A 20,315-nucleotide genomic window follows, 5' to 3' on the forward strand; every position below is an offset into this window, starting at 1 on the left:
ATAACTGTGACAAAAGTCAAAGCAAAGTCATTAATCTAGAATTAAGCAGCAATATGAAGCTGCAACATTTCACCAGTTGCGCTTAATCCGCAAAAACTGCCTGACCATGAAGTTAATTACTTATAAATGCAAGTAACATTGTCTTATGAATACGGTAAGGTACAGGTCGATAAGATGAAAACATTGCAGAAACGAACAGAAGGAGCAGATAGAACACCAGCCGTGTTCTGCAGCCAGAAAGTAAAAAAGGACAACGTATTCCTGCAGGAAAAAAACAGGAACTGATATAATACTAAATATTCAGACTTCAAACCAAATAACAGAGGAAGAGAGGAAAATGAAGGTTTACTGCCGCGTCAACATTGAGATCGTTAGAGACGGAAATTGGACGTATGGCAGGAAACCGATACTAAAAATTTAAAGGAGCTGTCAGGCCTTTTTGTAAAATCAAGGCAGAACTATATCCGGATGTTCGGACGGTGATTCGAATCCTGCTCCTCCCGAACGCGACTTCAATGCCCTCATTGCTGCACCACATCACACCGTAATACAAGTACAGACAGCTCAGATTGGTTTACTTAGGCTTCAAATGACCACTTCATTCAACTGCGGTTACTAATACAGTGAGTAACTAGTCGGGTTTCAAATACACACATCAAAAAAAGTTTTGATCGTCTCAGTTCCCAGAACTCCTCAAGATAGACGTTGAGTGCGTATATTATATCACAGACACAGTCCCTTTGACTGTTCAGAGATGTCGCTAAATCCGCCAAAAGATGTAAACAACTATGCATGAGCAGAGCCTATTAGACGGAGGGAGTCCGACAGCTGATCATTTCCAATCAATCCACCAGGAAGGAGGTATACAGCTCGTGTTGTCTGTAGTTCAACCGTGCCTAGACGGTCAATACCGCGGTTCGATAGCGTCCGCATTGTTACTTCGTGCCAGGAAGGGCTCTAAACAAGGGAAGTGTCCAGGTGGAATGAACCAACGCGATGTTGGTCGGACATGGAGGAGATACAGAGAGACAGGAACTGTTGATGACATGCCTCGCTCAGGCCGCTCAAACGCTGCTACTGCAGTGGATTACCGCTACCTACGGATTATGGCTCGGAGGAACTTGGAAAGCAACGCCACCGTGTTGAACAATGCTTTTAGTGCAGTCACAGAACGTTGAGTGACGACTCAAACTCTGCGCAATAGGCTGCATGATGCGCAACTTCACTCCCGACGTCCATGGCGAGCTCCATCTTCGCAACCACGACACCATGCGCGGCACAGATGGGCCCCAACAACATGCCGAATGGACCGCTCAGGATTGCCATCGCGTTCTCTTCACCGATGAGCGTCGCATATGACTTCAACCAGACAATCATCGGACATTTGGTTTCAGGCAACCCAGTCAGGCTGAACGCCTTAGACACACCGTCCATTGAGTGCAGCAAGATGGAGGTTCCCTGCTGTTTTGGGGTGGCATTATGTGGGGCCGACGTACGCCGCTAGTGGTCATGGAAGGCGCCGTAACGACTGTACGATACGTGAATGCCATCCTCGGATCGATAGTACAACCATATCGGCAGCATACTGGCGAGGCATTCGTCTTCATGGACGACAATTCGTGCCCCCATCGTGCACATCTTGTGAATTACTTCCATCAGAATAACGAGATCGCTCGACTAGAGCGGCCAGCATGTTCTCCAAACATGAACCCTATGGAACATGCCTGGGATGGATTGAAAAAGGCTTTTTATGGACGACGTGACCCACCAGCCACTCTGAAGGATCTACACCGAATTGCCGTTGAGGAGTGGGACAATCTGGACTTGTGGATCGTATGCCACGACGAATACAGGCATGCATCAGTTAAAGATAATGTGCTACTGGGTATTAGAGGTACCGGTGTGTACAGCAATCTGGACCACCACCTCTGAAGGTCTCGCTGTATGGTGCTACAACATGCAATGTGTGGTTTTCATGAGCAATAAAAAGGGCGGAAATGATGTTTATCTTGATCTATATTCCAATTTTCTGTACGAGTTCCGGAACTCTCGGAACCGAGGTGATGCAAAACTTTTATGATGTGTGTATCAAAAATGCCGAGAAAAAGTACAAATAACTTACTTTCCAAGTTAAAGATTGTAGCATGAACCAATAAGATTGGAAGATGAATGTGTGAGAAAGTTCAAAATTTCAGATCGTCCTACAAGATCTACGGCACTCATTGCATGGTACAGTCTCTTAGAATCGAAGACGTTAAGTATAAAAACATCATAGAAGTATTAAGTGAATAAAATGAGATATAGGAACATTTAGAATACAATACGAGGTTGAGTAAAATACATCAGCGTAGATGGGCACTGGCAAACGCCCTTCTCTACGTACGCTTATGTTATTAATCATACTCACATTACTTCACTGCACCTGTGGAATGAAACATAACAAGTATAATTTGCGTGTAAAAGCCTTTAAATTTCGTTAGTTCTAACGTGTATGAGATACAGATGAGTCAAATCCACGTTACACACCAAGACTCGCAGTGACAGTTACTTAATAGGAATGCTTTCTGTTTTGGATGATTGTGCGTTAACACGTAGCATGCTCGCCGGGTATAGTGTTTTGTAAGTGAACTAACATATAATTATCACCACTACACATCTGACGCTTATCGATACATCTATGCACGTTTCCAAACGTATGAAATTGGACTATGAAGCTTATGGAAAGAAATTAGGAAATGAAGTCTGACATTTACTGAAATAACGCAGATACGTTCTCGAACTGTACCCTGTTGCCTTAATTTTCTTTGAGACTCCACCTGCACGATACGGTAAGTGATAAGGTCTAAATAGTTACACGAGCGTCCCTTCACTTTATAGACATATAAGAGATATGAAAAGATAATGAGAGAGCAGTCTTCTTGTTAATCACTATTTCTGCTTGCACACTACATAAATAATATAACTACGGTTAGCGTTTACATCAGAAGAACGTATTTCCACATTTTCTTCACAAATCTTCAAAACTGTTTCTGAATTGTGAAGACTGATTACTGACCGTAAAAGAAAATGAAATTACGTATCCCTGCATTTGATGGTCCCCATAAAATGTGTTTGTGTTTATGAAATAAAAATGATATTCAAACTTGACTGCATTCCACGGACTTCATATCTTGGATGAATCCAAAAGTAAGAATGCTGTTGGTAGCGCTGGTGCAGAAAACACACGTGGAAACTTCCGTTAGACATCTTGAAACTATGAGGATGTTATTGGAAGAGGCACAGAAATACGGAAGTTCCTAATTTTGTTACTATGTTGTTTAACTATAACATACTGAAATGAGTGCGGGCTGAAAGAAAGTATTTTAATACCACACCTGGTTACACTTTTATAGAAAGAGACTGCATGAGTACTACAGTTGTCCTTAAGCCTGAACTCATTCTTAAGCCATTACGTGAACCAGAGCTTCCTTTATCAACTTATAACGTACTCTGTGAATGAAGACGTGATCCCATCCTGACAGGAAAACATTTAGCTGAAGAACAGAATGTAGTAATCCTCGGTGAAACTCATTACCGACGAGGTGCTGCAACTTGACGTTGCTTCAGACAACCGTCGCCCCATTTTCCGTTGTGACGACATACGAATTGTTCTTAGAATTGACGAACAGGAGAAAGCAGTCTACTCTCTAATCACGGTCTGCGATGGCATTGCGTTAATTTGAAGGTTTCGCTAACAAGGGGACCGCACCATCTCGCATGAGCGCTTTTGTCCAGAGTTATAGTACGTACAGGGCTCGGACAAAAATGAAAGTGATACAAGTGGGAGCTCCAGATGGCCAAGCGTGAAGAAAAAATTGCATTTTGTGGAGCGCCGGGAAAGGCATGAGCCATTTATCTTAGTGTAGTTTCCAGGCAACGGGTGATACAGCGGAAGAAGTACAGAATCGTAATCCGAGGTTCGTGAGGTCGAATCTCTAGACGGAAATTTATCTTTATTTTCAACTTTTTGTTACTTACTCAGCAAACAAACGATACACACTAAAGTGCCAAAGAAACTGGTATAGGCATGCGCATTCAAATACAGAGATATGTAAACAGGCAGAATACGGCGCTGCGGTCGACAACACCTATATAAGACAACAAACGTCTGGCACAGTTATTACATCGGTTACTCCTGCTAGAATGGCGGGTTATCAACATTTACGCGAGTTTGAACGTGGTGTTATAGTCGGTGCACGAGCGATGGGACACAGCATCTCCGAAGTAGCGATGAAGTGGGGATTTTTCCGTACGACCATTTCACGAGTGAACTGTAAATATCGGGAATCCGGTGAAACACCAAATCTCCGACATCGCTGCAGCCGGAAAAATATCCTGCAAGAACGAGACCAACGACGACTGAAGAGTATCGTTCAACGTGACAGAAGTGCAATCTTTCCGTAAATTGCTGCAGATTTCAATGCTGGGCCATCAACAGGTGCCAGCGTGCGAACCATTCAACGAAACATCATTGACATGGGCTTTCGGCACCGAAGGCCCACTAGCGTACACAAAGCTTTTCGCCTCACCTGGGCCCGTCAACACCGACATTGAACTGTTGATGAGTGGAAACATGTCGCCTGGTCGGAGGAGTCTCATTTCAAATTGTATCGGGTGGATGGACATGTACGGGTACGGAGACAACCCAATGAATCCATGGACCTTGCGTGTCAGCAGGAGACTGTTCAAGCTGATGGGGAGGCTCTGTAATGATGTGAGGCGTGTGCGGTTGGAGTGATATGGCACCCTGATGCGTCTAGATATGACTCTGATAGGTGACATATACGTAAGCATCATGTCTGATCACCTGCAAATTTGGACAACGAGAGCGGTGTCCGGTGTGGCAAAAGTTGGTGGCTTAGCTCTTCTGCTGATTTACTTGTAGTTTGCACGTGTTACATTACTCGACCCATGGATTAAAGTAACACTGGATGGTGGCATGGGAGAGTTGGAGGGTGTGGTGTGCAGCTAAGAAAGCCGTGTCGTCAGCATATAACAGGAAGCAGGTTTGGCAAGGGTGTGTGTGTGCGGGTGGGGGAGGGGGGGGGGGGGCAGGTTTCGGAACGTTGTGGTGTAAAGGATGGGCCGGTCGGAGCACTATGGGACTTAACATCTTAGGTCATCAGTCCCCTAGAACGTAGAACTACTTAAACCTAACTAACCTAAGGACATCACACACATCCATGCCCGAGGCAGGATTCGAACCGGCGACCGTAGCAGTCCCTCGGTTCTGGACTGCAGCGCCTAGAACAGCACGGCCACCACGGCCGACTCGGACTTAACATCTGAGGTCATCTGTCCCCTAGAACTTAGGACTACTTAAACCTAACTAACTAACCTAAGGACATCACACACATCCATGCCCGAGGCAGGATTCGAAACTGCGACTGTAGCGGTCACGCGGTTCCAGATCGAAGCGCATAGAACCGCTCGGCCACAACGGCCGGCTTTTGACACGGGAAAGACTGTGGTGGAGGTAGGATGGAATTAGGTGGACATAGTTAACTTAAAGTACATAGGTTAGCAGCTTGAAGAGCTGTCCCGAATGCCATATCCGATCTCAAGCTTTTATTATGTCAATGGACACAAATATGGTGAATCTTCCTTAGTGCAATGATCGGAAATAAAATGTGCAATGTAAAAAAGTTGTTCATCTGCGGACTAGTTGGAATAAAAGTCACATTGTAAATAGGTAGGCGTGTTGGCAGGTATTGATAAATTCTTTGAGTAAGGATGCTTTCAATTTTGTTACTGATAACTGATGTAAGGTTTTAGGGAGATTTTGGCTCTGGATGTTTTCGACTGCTCTGACAATTAACCTATACAGAGGGTGATATTTTAAAGGTTGGCAAGAGTTTCGTGATAAACTCTGGGACATTTCTGAGTTGGCCGTAGGTAACTGAATATTGAATGAGAGTAGTGTCTCGGTTTTTAGCGAGTGTTCTAAGATGTTATTGGTGACTTTAGTCCTACTGGTGAAGTAATATGTAAGAACTGGAAGTTTGGTGTGAAGTGTGGGATATTTGTGTTAAAATTCATTATAATAAATCAAGAGAACAAAAAGCCAATTTTAAATGCGGGTATGATAACACGTCTTGAGAGACATAATGAACAAATCTTAAAATATATAAAAGAAAACAAAAAGAAAAGGCTTTCTTAATATGGACATCGCAAGATGAAGGGTTAGACAACAGCATTAAAAATTTGGAATTGGATGTATCCTGGAATATTTCTACGGAGAAGATCAAGGAAAGTATGCGAACATTTGCACAAGAAACTGTATACGAAATCCCAATGAACAAGATGAGTGAAAATAGCCCACTACCAACGTTATAGTCTTATGACCATCAAAAGCTGCCTACTGCCAGAGATCTACGTTACAGGGCATCTGTTTAAGTGGCACGTGTTATGTACAACGAGGTAACGAAAGTCATGGGATATAGATATACACACGTACAGATGGCGGTAGTATCGCGTACGTAAGGTAAAAAGGGCAGAGCATTGGCGGAGCTATCGTTTGTACTCAGGTGATTCATGTGAAAAGATTTCCAAAGTGATTATGGCCACACGACGGGAATTAATAGACTTTGAATGCGGAATGGTAGTCGGATCTAGATGCATGGGACATTGCATTTTAGAAACCGTTAGGGAATCCAAGATTCCGAGATCCGCAGTAACAAGAGTGTGCCGAGAATACGAAATTTCAGGCATTACCTATCACCACGTACGACGCAGTAGCCCACGGCCTTCACTTTACGACCGAGACCAGCAGCGTTTGTGTAGAGTTGTCAGTGCTCACAGACAAACAACACTGCGCGAAATAATCGCAGAAATCAATATGGGACGTACGACGAACGTATCCGTTAGGTCAGTGCGACGATATTTGACGCTATCGGGCTATGGCAGAAAACGACCGACTCCAGTACCGTTGCTAACAGCACGACTTGCTCTGCAGTGCCGGCCGGAGTGGCCGTGCGGTTCTAGGCGCTACAGTCTGGAGCCGAGCGACCGCTACGGCTGCAGGTTCGAATCCTGCCTCGGGCATGGATGTGTGTGATGTCCTTAGGTTAGTTAGGTTTAAGTAGTTCTAAGTTCTAGGCGACTGATGACCTTAGAAGTTAAGTCGCATAGTGCTCAGAGCCATTTGAACCATTTTTTGCTCTGCAGTGCCTCTCCTGGGCTCGTGACCCTATCGGGTGGACTCTGGAAAATCGCGGCCGGCTCAGAAGAGTTCCGATTTCAATTGGTAAAAGCTAATGGTGGGATTTGAGTGTGGCGCAGATCCAACGAAGCTTTGGACCCAAGTTGTCAACAAGCCTCTGTGCAAGCTGGTGGTGGCTACATAATGGTGTGGGCTGTGTTTACATGGAATGGACTGGGTCCTCTGGTCAAACTAAACCAATCATTGACTGTAAATGCTTATTTTCGGCTACCTGGAGATCATTTCCAGCCGTTCATGGACTTCATGTTTCCATACAAAGATAGAATTTTCACCGGGCCACAGCTGTTCACGATTGATTTGAAAAACATTCTGTACAATTTGAGCGAATGATCTGACCACCCAGATTGCGCTATATATGTCCCATCGAATATTTATGGGTCATAATCTAGAGGTCAGTTCGGGCACAACATCATGCGCCGACAACGCTATCTCAATTACGGATGACTATAGAGGCAGGATGGCTCAGTATTTCTGCAGAGGGCTTCCAACGTTTGTTGAGACCATGCACGTCGAGTTGGTGCACTACGCCGGTTAAAAGAGGCGTGAGACGATATTAAGAGATATCTCATGAGTCTTGTAACCTCAGTGTATTGAAAACATTGCTACAGACACGAGCGACAGAGACGTTCAACTTCGGTTGGGTAGTGAGCTGAATACTACTGTGATCGGTTGAATCGACCGCAAAAGGTTAATACTTTTTTATTATGCAGCAGATGTCGTTGAGATAGTCACTGCAGGAACCGATTTAAGGACCGTCCTATCACGCTTTTTGCGGCTCCCCACGTCGGAGTTTCGAGTCCTCTCTCGGGCATGGGTGTGTGTGTTGTCCTTAGCGTAAGTTAGTTTAAGTTAGATTAAGTAGTGTGTAAGCTTAGGGACCGATGACCTCAGCAGTTTGGTCCCATACGATCTTACCACAAATTTCCGATTTTTTAAGGACCTTGAGTGCAATGCCTCGCCGGTTCAACCACCCTGGCGTTCATCTGAAATGATTTAGAGAAACTGCGGAGAACCAGTGTCTGAATGATCGAACCGACATCTGTAGCCCGCTTCTCCAGAAAACAATCTCGATGTTTCTATCAGCGAGCAGCTTCGCCCTATCCACGAGTTCTATACTAATCTGTCTTGGTCTCGAAAACATCTCTTTCTGCAGTCTTAATCTTATTCATTCATATTCCTCAAAAATGCACAGTTCTTGAAATAAATAAAAAAAATACAGCTCTAAGATACATGAGCTAGAAGTCTCTCTCTACTGAAAGGCAAAGACACACAATCTTAAAGTCATAAAGAATAAATTTTATTAATTTGGTTCGTTACTAATATTATTACTGCATTTCTGCCTCTTCTTCGTCTCTTGAAGCAGACTTGAGAAGCGATTGATTTGCACGACCTTCCTTTCTTGATCTAGACTACAATGAACTACCCAAAAGTTTTTCCCTTAACAGTAATGTAATAAGTTTTCAGACGGAAAGCGTGGCTGTTATTCTGATTCAGTAGTTAGAAATACTATACGTCTTGTTATACTTATAAGGTCATTTAGATCTTAAACGTTATCGTTTAACGTGTATCAAAACTTTTCCATCTCTGTTTGAAATCACTCACTTAGGGACGCTGACGTAAACAGCTTAGTCCTTAAGGTCGAGACGATTTATCCACAGAGCGAACTTACGAAAACTATGTAAAGCGGATAAACACATTTAGAGTTACAGATGAGAAAGCGAAAGTCATTATACGGGGGAAGTTCTTAGCCAGCAGGATTACCTTATAATGGCATCATTGGTCTGTTTGTTTCTATATCATTTGAGCACGTGTCAGCGCTCATGGTACGTAAAATAAAGCGTTAATACAATGCGTAACGCTTCTCTTGTGCATGATGGGATTTATCAGAATCTCTGTATTATCGTTGGTTTTTCTTCTGAATTGGTTTAAGAAGATCTAATTTCGGACAGTCTGACTTTTTTATGGTGGTTGTGACATCCCGGTCTCTACGAATACGAGTCGAGAGTACTAACCATTGGATCATCTGTTTCGGTGTTGGCCCAGATGTATGGGCAGTATGGCACGTTACGCAGACGGCCATAACGTTTCAAAAATAGCTCAAAAATCGGAACACGGTTCTCGACAAGTTCTAGTACTCATTGGGGCGAGTGTTTTATTGCGTGGTCAACGCCCGTCACCTTTTATTCCCAGAGATAGCGTATGTTCCGAAAACAAGGCAACGTATTATTTTCACCCACGTGAAGTTGATGGGAAAATCAGAGGAATTAGACCTCATGCAGAGGCTTACCCGAAGGAACAGGAAAGCGGGGAATGATGGTCATACCCTCCGCCACACAACATAATGTGCCTTTCGGAGTATAGATGTAGATTCTGAAGCAACTGTGCCTTGTTAGAAGACTATTTAAATGTATTGTAGATCTCTTATAGAAAGGATTTTCGTTATACGGCTTTGGCCGCGACTGTCGATGGAGCACAGTTTCATTTACTTTGTAACGTAAACGTCATGTTTCCCGACACCTTTCAGACAAATTTCAAATCGAACTTTACTGACAGTTATATCTGCACATTCTTTTCAGTAACTCTTCATTTCTGTTATTAAAGAACACAGCTTCGTTAAACAAAATGAAGTTTTTTTTAATATCTTGGTGCAGAATTTAAGAGCATTGACATTCAGAAGAAGGCTCAGCATTTTGCCGAAAACCATCTTTCGATATCTTGAGATTATTGAATACTGGTCCGCCTTTTATGCAAAAACACTGTTTCGCCACCTCTGTGCCATCCTCAGTGGGTTTTGTTTTTTGAAAACGTTATTTTACATTATATGGTTTTGCAGGACCATCTGTATGGTGTCCTGCATGGATAGTTTGTCATGTTTTGTTGTGACTGATCTTTCTTCTTTTGGGTTCTGAGGGCACTCCACACACATGTTAATGTACTTTGTGTATCACGTTTCCAATAAACAAAACTCACTGAGGATAGCACAGAGGTGCCAAAACAAATCTGAATAACAAGAAAAACAGTGTTTTTGCATAAAAGGCGGACTTATATCCAGTAATTTAACTGCAAACACGGAAAAAAGACAAGAGCTGCAGATCCAAAAGACGAATATATCTTGAGATGTTTACGAAGTACAAAATTTGTCTAAATCACAAGAGACAGCCTGTATATTGAGATATAGACGTACGATTGGAAAGATCGTTTCTGGTGGACGCTGTGAGCCGACGGGAAATGGAACAATCTGCTGGATAGTGCATTAGTGAAGAGTTGCGTAAACGTAAGGGAAGCAGTTGTTCTAAGGAAGTGATGAACCTGACAAAGTTTGAGACTTCACGGGCAAGGCAAGTCCTTGACCATTTTATTTCTCCAAAGGATCAACGGGAGTTCATGTAGAGTTGGGGTAGACCACTAAGACTGCTGGGTACTTACTGGCTAGCTGCTTGCCGTCACAGTAGTTGGAACGCCAGGGGTAGTCGCAGCCCTCGGTGACGCCACGGTGCTTGCCCGCGAACACCAGCCCGTTGGGGCAGTCGTAGAGTTCCGGCTGGCCGTTGACGCACTCCCAGTAGCGGTCGCAGTACGTTACGTCGCCCACGACGCGCGACTTCACTTTGCACGGGTCTTCCTGGTCACGCGATTTCTGCGCCTCGCTGCCTCCTGTAAACAACAAAAACTTGCATTTTAGACACCCAGTGTTAAGATCGATGGTGAACGGTCTTGCCGCAGTGGTATCGCCGGTTCGCGTCAGATCACCGAAGTTAAGGACTGTCGGGCTGGGATAGCACTTGGGTGGGTGATCATCCGGTCTGCCGAGCGCTGTCGGCAAGCGGGGTGCACTCAACCCTTGTGAGGCAAACTGAGGAGATACTTGATAGTGAGGTAGCTGCTCTGGTCTCGTACACTAACATAGGGCCGGGAGAGCGGTGTGCTGACTACATGCCCCTCCATATCAGCATCCAGTGATGCCTGTGGACTGAGGATGACACGGAGCCTGCTCGGTACCGTTGGGCCTTCATGGCCTGTTCGGGAGAAATTTGTTTTTATTGTTAAGCTTGTTAGAAAAATAGAAATTTCTTCTTAATCAAGTGTCATTGTATACAACAAAGTTTTGAGAACCACTGTGTCTGGTCAATAGCAGCGCTTCAAACAACAAAAAGAATTGCCGGAATCCAATATAACCTGCTACTGCAAGTTTCAGCAAACAGATCCACAAGATATAAACCCATTATCGGTCATGTAGTACAAACTGCGGCATTTTGGTAGGGAGATTTCTTACGTTTGCAAAGCGGGTATGCGGGTGAACCAGTGTAGTTGGTGATTTAATGTGTTCTCTGGATGTTTCATCTTTTTCCACACACTCCACAAAACTCTCTTCAAGAAATTCATACCCCAGGAATATTCCCCAGATAGACAGCTCGATAACATTATTTGTAAAGTATATTAGAGGGAGCACAGCTATGAGGTCTACAAATACGTCTATACTCAAAAGGCCACCTTGTGGGACATTACAACATAATCTTCATTCTTCCTTCCTTTTCTGGTGTATTTCGATTTTCTTCCTCAAACCAACTTAGTATATGTTCCAGCTTGCCAAATAATAATCAAAATTTCTCGGAAGAGAGTTTTGTAAACGACGATGTCCAAAAATGAATTACTCTTAAGTATCTTTCCAGTGGATGTCAAGTTACAGTTACGCTGTCGTTTCGGCTCAAGTTGGTCCGTATGGTTGGTCGCAGATATATGACGATTATGAGTTGTTCCCAATGACTGATTGGCGACTTAGTTAAACAATATTTGGTCTTTTCACTTACCTACACTCTTTACATTGGCTGTGTTGATTCCAACCAACCAATAATAAAATTTCTGTATTTAGCCAATCAGGCCATTCCGCGCACTAACTGAAGCGGCCCGCTAGAGACAGTTAGTGTCAGTTGTCATAGCTTAATTGATAACGCACGAGACTGCTCACCCTTCGGCTCGGATTGGATCATTACCACCGTCCAAGTTTTATTGCTGTCTTGTTCGGTTTTAGGAAACAAACCTAAGAATATGTTTGGCGACACCGTGTCTGGTGGGCTGCTTGAATTTTATTTGGGCGCGAAACGGTCTTATTGGCTAACTTCAAAGCTAATTAACTCGAAAGCGGCGCAACGTATCGAATTTTTTCTTAATAACTATTTCTCAGCACGACCTACCCTGTAACATCCTTACAAGCTTTTCAGTCTGTTTCTCATCACTCTTTATATGGATCTGTTTCACTGTTTTGCTAATATGTCCTAACAACCGTGAGCTTTGCTAAAGCCTTCAAACATTTTCTCAGAAGTATTGCACATGCTTACACAGAATTACAGTTATTGAACTATATGAAAAAAACGTAAATTACTTACAAACTACGGCGTGCGCACACTTTATTCAACATGTAAACGTCCCTATAGATATTCGGATTTGGGTTATGACAGGTTCGATATGTCTGCCATCATTGGCGAAGATGTGGCACAGACGAATAGCGAAATTCTGCATGACCAGCTGAAGCGTCGGAACATCGACGCTGCCGATGACCTGAATGGCTGTTTTCTGCTCAGCAATGGTTTTGCGGCCTCTGGGTAATCCAGAGCCAGAACGCGGTCCAAAAAGTGCCCTCCACGACATCAAGCACTCTCTTGCTCCGATGGGGTCCAGCTCCATCTTGCATGAACCACATCTTGTCGAAATCGGGGTCAGTTTGATAATGGGGATGAAATCATTTTCCAAAACCTTCACGTAGAGTTCGGTAGTCACCGTGCCATCAAGGAATATCGCACCGACTATTCCGTGACTGGATATTGGACACCACACAGTCACCCGTTGAGGGTGAAGAGACTTTTCGATTGCGAAATGCGGATTCTCTGTCTCCCAAATGCACCAATTTTGCTTATTGACGAACCCATCCAAATGAAAGTGTGCTTCGTCGCATTCTTGCGCATACTAATTCTCATCATGCCCCGTGGCCAACCGTGCAGTTTGAACGTCCTACCGCAAACCGTTCAGAAGTTATGACGATTTTATTTCATATAATTCAATAATTGTCACCCTGTATGTTTCACTCGATATTCTGTCATCGAATGTCATTTGAGAGGAAGTTAGTACTTATGGATACAAAACATTCATTCATAAAAATACAGCCATAGCTGCGGTGGGGGCAACGCAGAGAACAGCAACACTAAAGTGAGCGACAAACCTAATGTAAAACTGAAAGTACCGGGCTAAGAAAAGAGCGAGGGTTATCAGATTTTGTAATACGTTTTTTGCACTCAATGCGGCCACAGTCTAAAATGTTAACGACATGGCCCATCTACAACCAATCCTCTCAAGACACGGTGCTTTATTTATACCCTGAAATCAAGACCGTTACATAAATAAGTGTGGCACTCAGATACTGGACAGACGCAGTAACTTTTTATACCTCCAAATTCCTAGAAACTTCCTTGAGGATCAAAAATTTGTGCCGGATCGGAACTCGAACTTGGAACCTTCACTTTTCGCAGACAAGTGTTGCAGCGATTGAGCTTTCCGAGCCCAACTCACACTCCGGCCTCGTAGCTTTAGTTCCACCAATACCTCTTCCCCTATCTTCCAGTTACTGGACTAGAATTACTGAAGAAAGGATACTACTGAGATATGGTTTAGCTACGGCCTAGAGATGGTTTCTAGAAAGAATTTTCACTCTGCAGGAGAGTGTTCGCTGATTTCAAACTTCCTGGTGGATTAAAACTGTGTGCCAGACCTTGATTTCCTTGTTGACACGAACTTGCATCATCGCAACTTCTACGTTTCTAGCCTCTCTTATCGGCATGTGGTTAGGTCTTCTTTTTCAGTCCATTTTCGGGAGAGTTTCGTGAGCCTGGGTTTCATCTGTATACTTCTCTATCTGCCTTTACCAGCTTACACCACGTAGCGATATTTCTTTTCACTCCCAAGCCACAATTTCATTTTCGTTCACAATGTGTGTTGACGGCGACTCGTCTCTGTCCGGCCTCTTATTCAGCAAACATGTAAACTTAATGTGAGCCTTTGCAATTTTAAAGACATAAAACTAAATAAAAACGGCCAAGTTAGTTGCGTCTCAAACTTCTTTATGTTAATTGCTCCTTCGGTTCTGAATTAAATATTGTCCTATTTGTTGATTTTTGACTGTACTTGACCTTGCGATCCAGAAGGAAAGCGATAAATAACCATATCGTATCTGGAAAACAGGAAAACCGGAACAAACCTTGTCTGACCTCCTACTCTATCTCGATACGCTTGTTAGTTCACTTAGGGCTTCGCTGCGCTGGATGGGAAACGATTATACGCTAATTTGCACAGACCTCTGGTTCACATTTAACGAGCAACAGCGTACCTGAAAAGCGTATAGCTACGTTTAAATCAGCTCTTTCCGGTTTCTACATGACAATGGAAACTCATAGCTTCTTCTATCCTAAAAGTGAAAAAAAGCCCGTTTAAGAGCAAAACCATTTCTAACGTGGATCGATGTAGAACTCCGTGATAAATTAAGTGCAAGGACGAAGGTCGAAAGAACACAATATAAAATGGGCTTTCTTCTTCTTCAGGGTGAAAATTATATCGTAATTACACATTAGATTTGTTCACTTTGATGTCTATATGGAGCTGATTAACATTTTAAATAGAGAAAAGTACAAGACCAACGTTTTGTCTTAGTGTCGCCTTGTTATTAGCTACAAAAATATTGATGAAATATGTTAATGGATTACAGCCTAGAAAACGTCAGACATGTCGGAGAATTCGAGTGCCACAAAGTAATTCGAAGAGGTAGCGTGTGATATCCAGTAGTTTGTGCACTGGGATTTCATCCCACATGGTAACTAAGTCGTGTAGTTCGCATTTAAGTAAAAAATAATTTTTTTGACACAAAATAAGGTATTATGTTTCTAGCTAATTATAGGATAGAAAGTTCTCGTGCTATGACATAACTACAGAAATTCTAGCTAATCTGATTTGGTTCTTCGGGTTTCCGATGATTAGTTGCACTTACTGCTGATTCTTTCTGCTAGCAGCACTGCTGTGGATGCCACTAAAACACGGTGTTTATATCGACTACCACATTCAGAAGAACAGCATGTTCTAACGAAAATATTATGAGTGTTGTATGACATTTTGATTGCTCGGTATCAGTCGGTAAGCCGGCCGGAGTAGCCGTGCGGTTCTAGGCGCTGCAGTCTCGAGCCGAGCTACCGCTACGGTCGCAGGTTCCAATCCTGCCTCGGGCATGAATGTGTGTGATGTCCTCAGGTTAGTTAGGTTTAGTTAGTTCTAAGTTCTATGCGACAGATGTCCTCAGAAGTTAAGTCGCATAGTGCTCAGAGCCATTTGAACCATTTTTTCAATCAAAAACCACAACAGATAATATTTAAGAGACGGAAAACATGTTAAAACTCACTGAGTATAGAAAACGTTTGCCTAAACCGCCCTGGGTTAGACGAATAACAGCGGCTATTATAGAAGAACTAAAAATCCCAGGTTGCCTTCTGCAGCCACGCACTATTGCAGGTAAGATCCGAAGGTGGTATAAAGACAAACGCAAGCAATATACTTGCCGGGACAGAAAGTACTTATTACTCCCCAGGGCAATATTGGCAGCCAGCATAACCCACTGAACCTGTCTTAAAATGCGTAACTTTCTCAATGTCGTCTCTTCCCCTCCGCTCATCGAGAGGTATTTGTCGGAAACAGGTGTAGCAGAACCAAAGTCAGATGGATTTGGAGTCGGAGCTACGGTGACCTTCTTACAATACAGCTGGCAACACCGCGAATAGCGCTAGCGTCTCTTTCTCCCATTCCTCTCCCTTCGAGTTTCTGCAGCCGTTTTATACATCAAGGATAACCGAGAGTCTGGGAAGAAAATGGAAGTAGCTCCTTCCTTGTCGCCTCCAACCACCAAACGCTTCTTTAGCAGCTGGGAAGACTTAACAACTCACTGCAACCGCTTTTTTACTTCCACTTCAGAGGAGGACTTTTACTTCCACTTCAGAGGAGGACGTACTCACTTTCATCTGTTGCGCAAAACAAGCATCTGCAGGAGTGTTATATAAACAACAGGGCTTGGCGGCGTACGGCGAGCCTCCGTAACAGCGGCAGACTAATGAATGTGATTTTTCGTGTGTCCCGTTCGGTCGCAAACGTGCTGCCCTATACAATCAAGCAACTAAAGAGAAAGAAAACCTGTTTTCGTTCATGACTCCACCTTAATACTTCTACTGAATGAGTAGATTGCTAATCAAGACCAAATAAACTGGCGCAACACAAGACCACAAAACATTTCAATGGACATCGTGTAAACATTACGTCAGAAGTTTGTGGCGGACCATCATTCGAATACGAGTCTATGCGTCGCCTTCGTGTTGAGATATCTGAGTGGGAATGGCGACCCCATTCAAAATTCACACTGGACTGCAATCACTTTTTTTTCTCTCCCTAGCTGTTCAATCTACAGCATACTCTTAGGTTAATAATTTCAGTTCTTCATTGCTTGCAGTTGTTCTTCAAATATGGCAACGTAGTAAAAGGTACCGGAGCAAATACCGTCGAAAGTAACTGAATAGTTTTCGGTATTTGTCAGCGCAGTGGAAGCATAAAAAAAATGGTTCGAATGGCTCTGAGCACTATGGGACTTAACTACTGAGGTCATCAGTCCCCTAGAACTTAGAACTACATAAACCTAACTAACCTAAGGACATCACACACATCCATGCCCGAGGCAGGATTCGAACCTGCGACCGTAGCGGTCACGCGGTTCCAAACTGACGCGCTTAGAACCGCACGGCCACACCGGCCAGCAGTGGAAGCATAGCAGAAATCTTACCGAGATATCGTAAAATCATTCCACTTTTGCGGTGTTATGGATGTCGTCGGAATACGTCTGGACACACACATTTAAATTGTTTTCCGGTTTTGATATTTGAACCAAAATGTTTCAAATGGCTCTGAGCACTATGGGACTTAACTACTGAGGTCATCGGTCCCCTAGGCTTAGAACTAGTTAAACCTAACTACCCTAAGGACATCACACACAACCACGCCCGAGGCATGATTCGAACCTGCGACCGTAGCATCAGCGCGGTTTCGGACTGAAGCGCCTAGAACCGCTCGGCCACAGCGGCCGGCAATCTTTGAGTCAACTGGTGCTGACCTCTATATGACTAAATTCACTTTACGTCCAAATTTCATTCCAGTGCATGTAAACGGGGGTTGCCAAACTTTTCCTCTGACGGACCACTTTGAGAATGCAGATGCTTTGACGGGACACCTTGTTTAGTTTGAAAGTTAATATAATTTTTTAAAAATGAGACAAATTTGTTTTATTCAGTGATTACTTCAATTTTAAATCATAACTAATAACGCAGATATTATAATAAAATTTTAAAAAGTAATTAGCGCCGTCAAAATGTGGAAAAAACGCATGTTATTAATAGTTTTTCGTGGAGCCCTTATCCTCTTCCACCGGAACACCAGACTTCCGTGGAATACAGTAATAATCTACTGTAGCTCCCGAAACCTAGAGCTACAAAGCTGATTTTCCTTATACCAATTTAAACTCGAATAAAACACATAATTTACGGAAAATAGAAAAGTGCTGTGTGAAGAAAGATATAAAGAAATGTTTCCTTGTTGTGTTTCTGTTCCGCTAAAACCGAGAAATCCGTGGACATCCTAGAATTATCTTAGAGAAGTGCAAATAGTGAACATGAAAAGGCATTTTAGCTAAGAAAAACACAAAATATAGACAACATCTACGGAGTCTGATGAAAAAGAAAACATGTAGAAGCAAAAAAAGGTAGGAAGTTTAAGGCGTAAACTCTCGTCAACTACTAGGTCGGTACGTCCTCTTCGAAAGCTCGGACTGGACAAGGCTGTAGCAAGAGATCAACTGTAGCCTTTTCGAAGCAACGACCCCGGCATTTGCCTTGCGTGGCTTGAGTAAGCCACCGAAAACATAAATGTGGATGGCTGGACTGGGACTTGTACGCCGCTCCTTCCGAATACGAATCCCGTGCTTTTACCTCCGCGCCGCTTCTCGCTGAGACAGAAGAGACCGTGACAGTTAAGAATTACATATGCAAAGAAACCGTGATAATGGTTCTTTAAGAACAGAGCAGGAACAATGACGGACATATGAATAGAGTTTTAACGTTCCCCCGACGATGAGGTCATTAGAGACGGAGCACAAACTCCGAAAGGGGGAAGGTAGAGAAGATAAATTTGGCGTGTTCTTTCACGGCATTAGCCTTACACGATTAATGGAAACCGACGGAGACTAAAGCTGAGCGGCTGGACGGGATTTGAACCATGGTCCTACCGAATGAAAGTAGGCATTACTACGGCGCCACCTCGCCCGACAGATGCTGAAACAGGCACTCAGATTACAGCCGATTAGTGAAGCCAAACAGGAAGAAACGTGTGGCATACACCGAACGAGTACAGCGGCTAACACGCCTCTATCCTGTGGTAGGCTTTCGGTCCTACATCCTGCTGATACTTGAGAATAGCTTCAAATGATTGTAATTCGTTGTCCTTGTGCGTCAGGTCTATAGCAAATCATCAGCACCATTATTAAAACTACAGTCCAAGTCGAAAAGGCTAAATTTGTAACTCAATTTCCCCTAAAGTATCAGTACACTTCTTCCAAAACCTTTCAGAGATATTGTTCAATTCCTGTATTATTTTACCGAAACGACTTCTAAATAATTATGTACTCCCACACATCATAGGCTCTCAAGGCCGATGTTGAAACCCCAAAGTTCCTTCCGCGTCTGCGGAGAACATCTTCAAGGGGGCTTTTAGCTTTTTCGAAGGTCTGCAATCCACCAGTGAGCCACCGGACTTTCGAGAAATCTACAATCCCGCTTGAATATGTCCTCTGAAAACGCGGACGAAACTTTGAATTTCGGCAAGAAATTCATCCGACCACAGTTTAATCGCCAGAAATATTTTAATAAATGTGGAAGTTTATATTTTGCAGTTGCCGCTTTACCTCCGAAGATGTTCCCTACAGTTGGAGGTGAACGATCAGTGAATTGTGTTATATATCGACAACGCCCTCGGCTCGGAAGTTTTAACTCAAACAATTATATACTCTCTTTAATATTCTCAGCGACCTGGCATCCAATGTGTTTATTTCTGCAGGACAGGAATTACTAAAATGCCGAAGACAATGCGTCTTTCGAGAAACCAATAACTTCCGAAAACCTAAGAACGCAAATAAATAGCTTTTATTTGAATTACACGTGCTAAATACGGTAAATATGTATCACTTCACAGGCTTAAGTAGCTGATTTCAACACAGCAGGTCACTGATTTAGAATATTTTTGAAAAAAGTTCTCATAAGCTTCATAATTTCAAACTAGGCCAGCAACAGAGGAAGTGACTAGCGATGGTATTTATGTAATGGTGCTTTACGATGCATACCAGTAGTGATTTAGATGGAAAGCTGGCAGTTAGTTTCGAAGAACTGTTCTCCAAAGTTCAGTCCACTATTGTTCTATTTTTCTTGTTATAATATACGACGACAAACAGGCAGATAAAAAACACGCTTCTTTTTCGACGTTGCCTTCTTTTACACTTTGTCTAATGTTTTTCGAGTGAGTAGATTCCAGTCCTGAAGTGCAGTTTTGGAAGGCCTGCAGAATACAAAAAAGGCCCTTTACCTTTCCGGTAGACGAAACTGGTCCGCCTTTTTTAGTGCTACGCCACCAACTTCCATTCAATGCTTCGATAGCTGTTTCGTTACTGATATGAATTAGCCGATCAACACCACCCACAGTAACAAGTTAGTGTACAAGATTTTTTTCTAATCGGGCAAACCTTACTGAGCAATTAATTTTCACGTTTGTCTTCGGTAAGAGTTTAATAAAGGTGCCATCTAGTTAGCACAAAGCGTTCACATTCATTGCATAAAACGAATCGAAATTTTCCTTCTGGTATGCTTATTACGTCAGCTATTTCACACGTATTCAGGCGTGTCCAGTAACGTATCTTACCCCTCTGTAGCGATGTTTTCAT

The 20,315-nt window shown here is 43.2% G+C and overlaps 1 protein-coding gene across 1 annotated transcript in view; it reads right to left on the bottom strand.

Moving 5' to 3' along the window:
* Window positions 1-20,315, bottom strand: part of LOC124722914 (protein obstructor-E-like) — an 84,940-nt gene that overhangs the window by 19,517 nt on the left and 45,108 nt on the right. Inside the window, exon 2 of the mRNA XM_047248065.1 lies at window positions 10,688-10,915. Coding sequence (XP_047104021.1) covers window positions 10,688-10,915 — 228 coding nt within the window. The remainder of the gene's footprint in view (window positions 1-10,687; window positions 10,916-20,315) is intronic.

This window comes from Schistocerca piceifrons, chromosome X (assembly GCF_021461385.2).
Source record: "Schistocerca piceifrons isolate TAMUIC-IGC-003096 chromosome X, iqSchPice1.1, whole genome shotgun sequence".
Taxonomy (NCBI): domain Eukaryota; kingdom Metazoa; phylum Arthropoda; class Insecta; order Orthoptera; family Acrididae; genus Schistocerca; species Schistocerca piceifrons.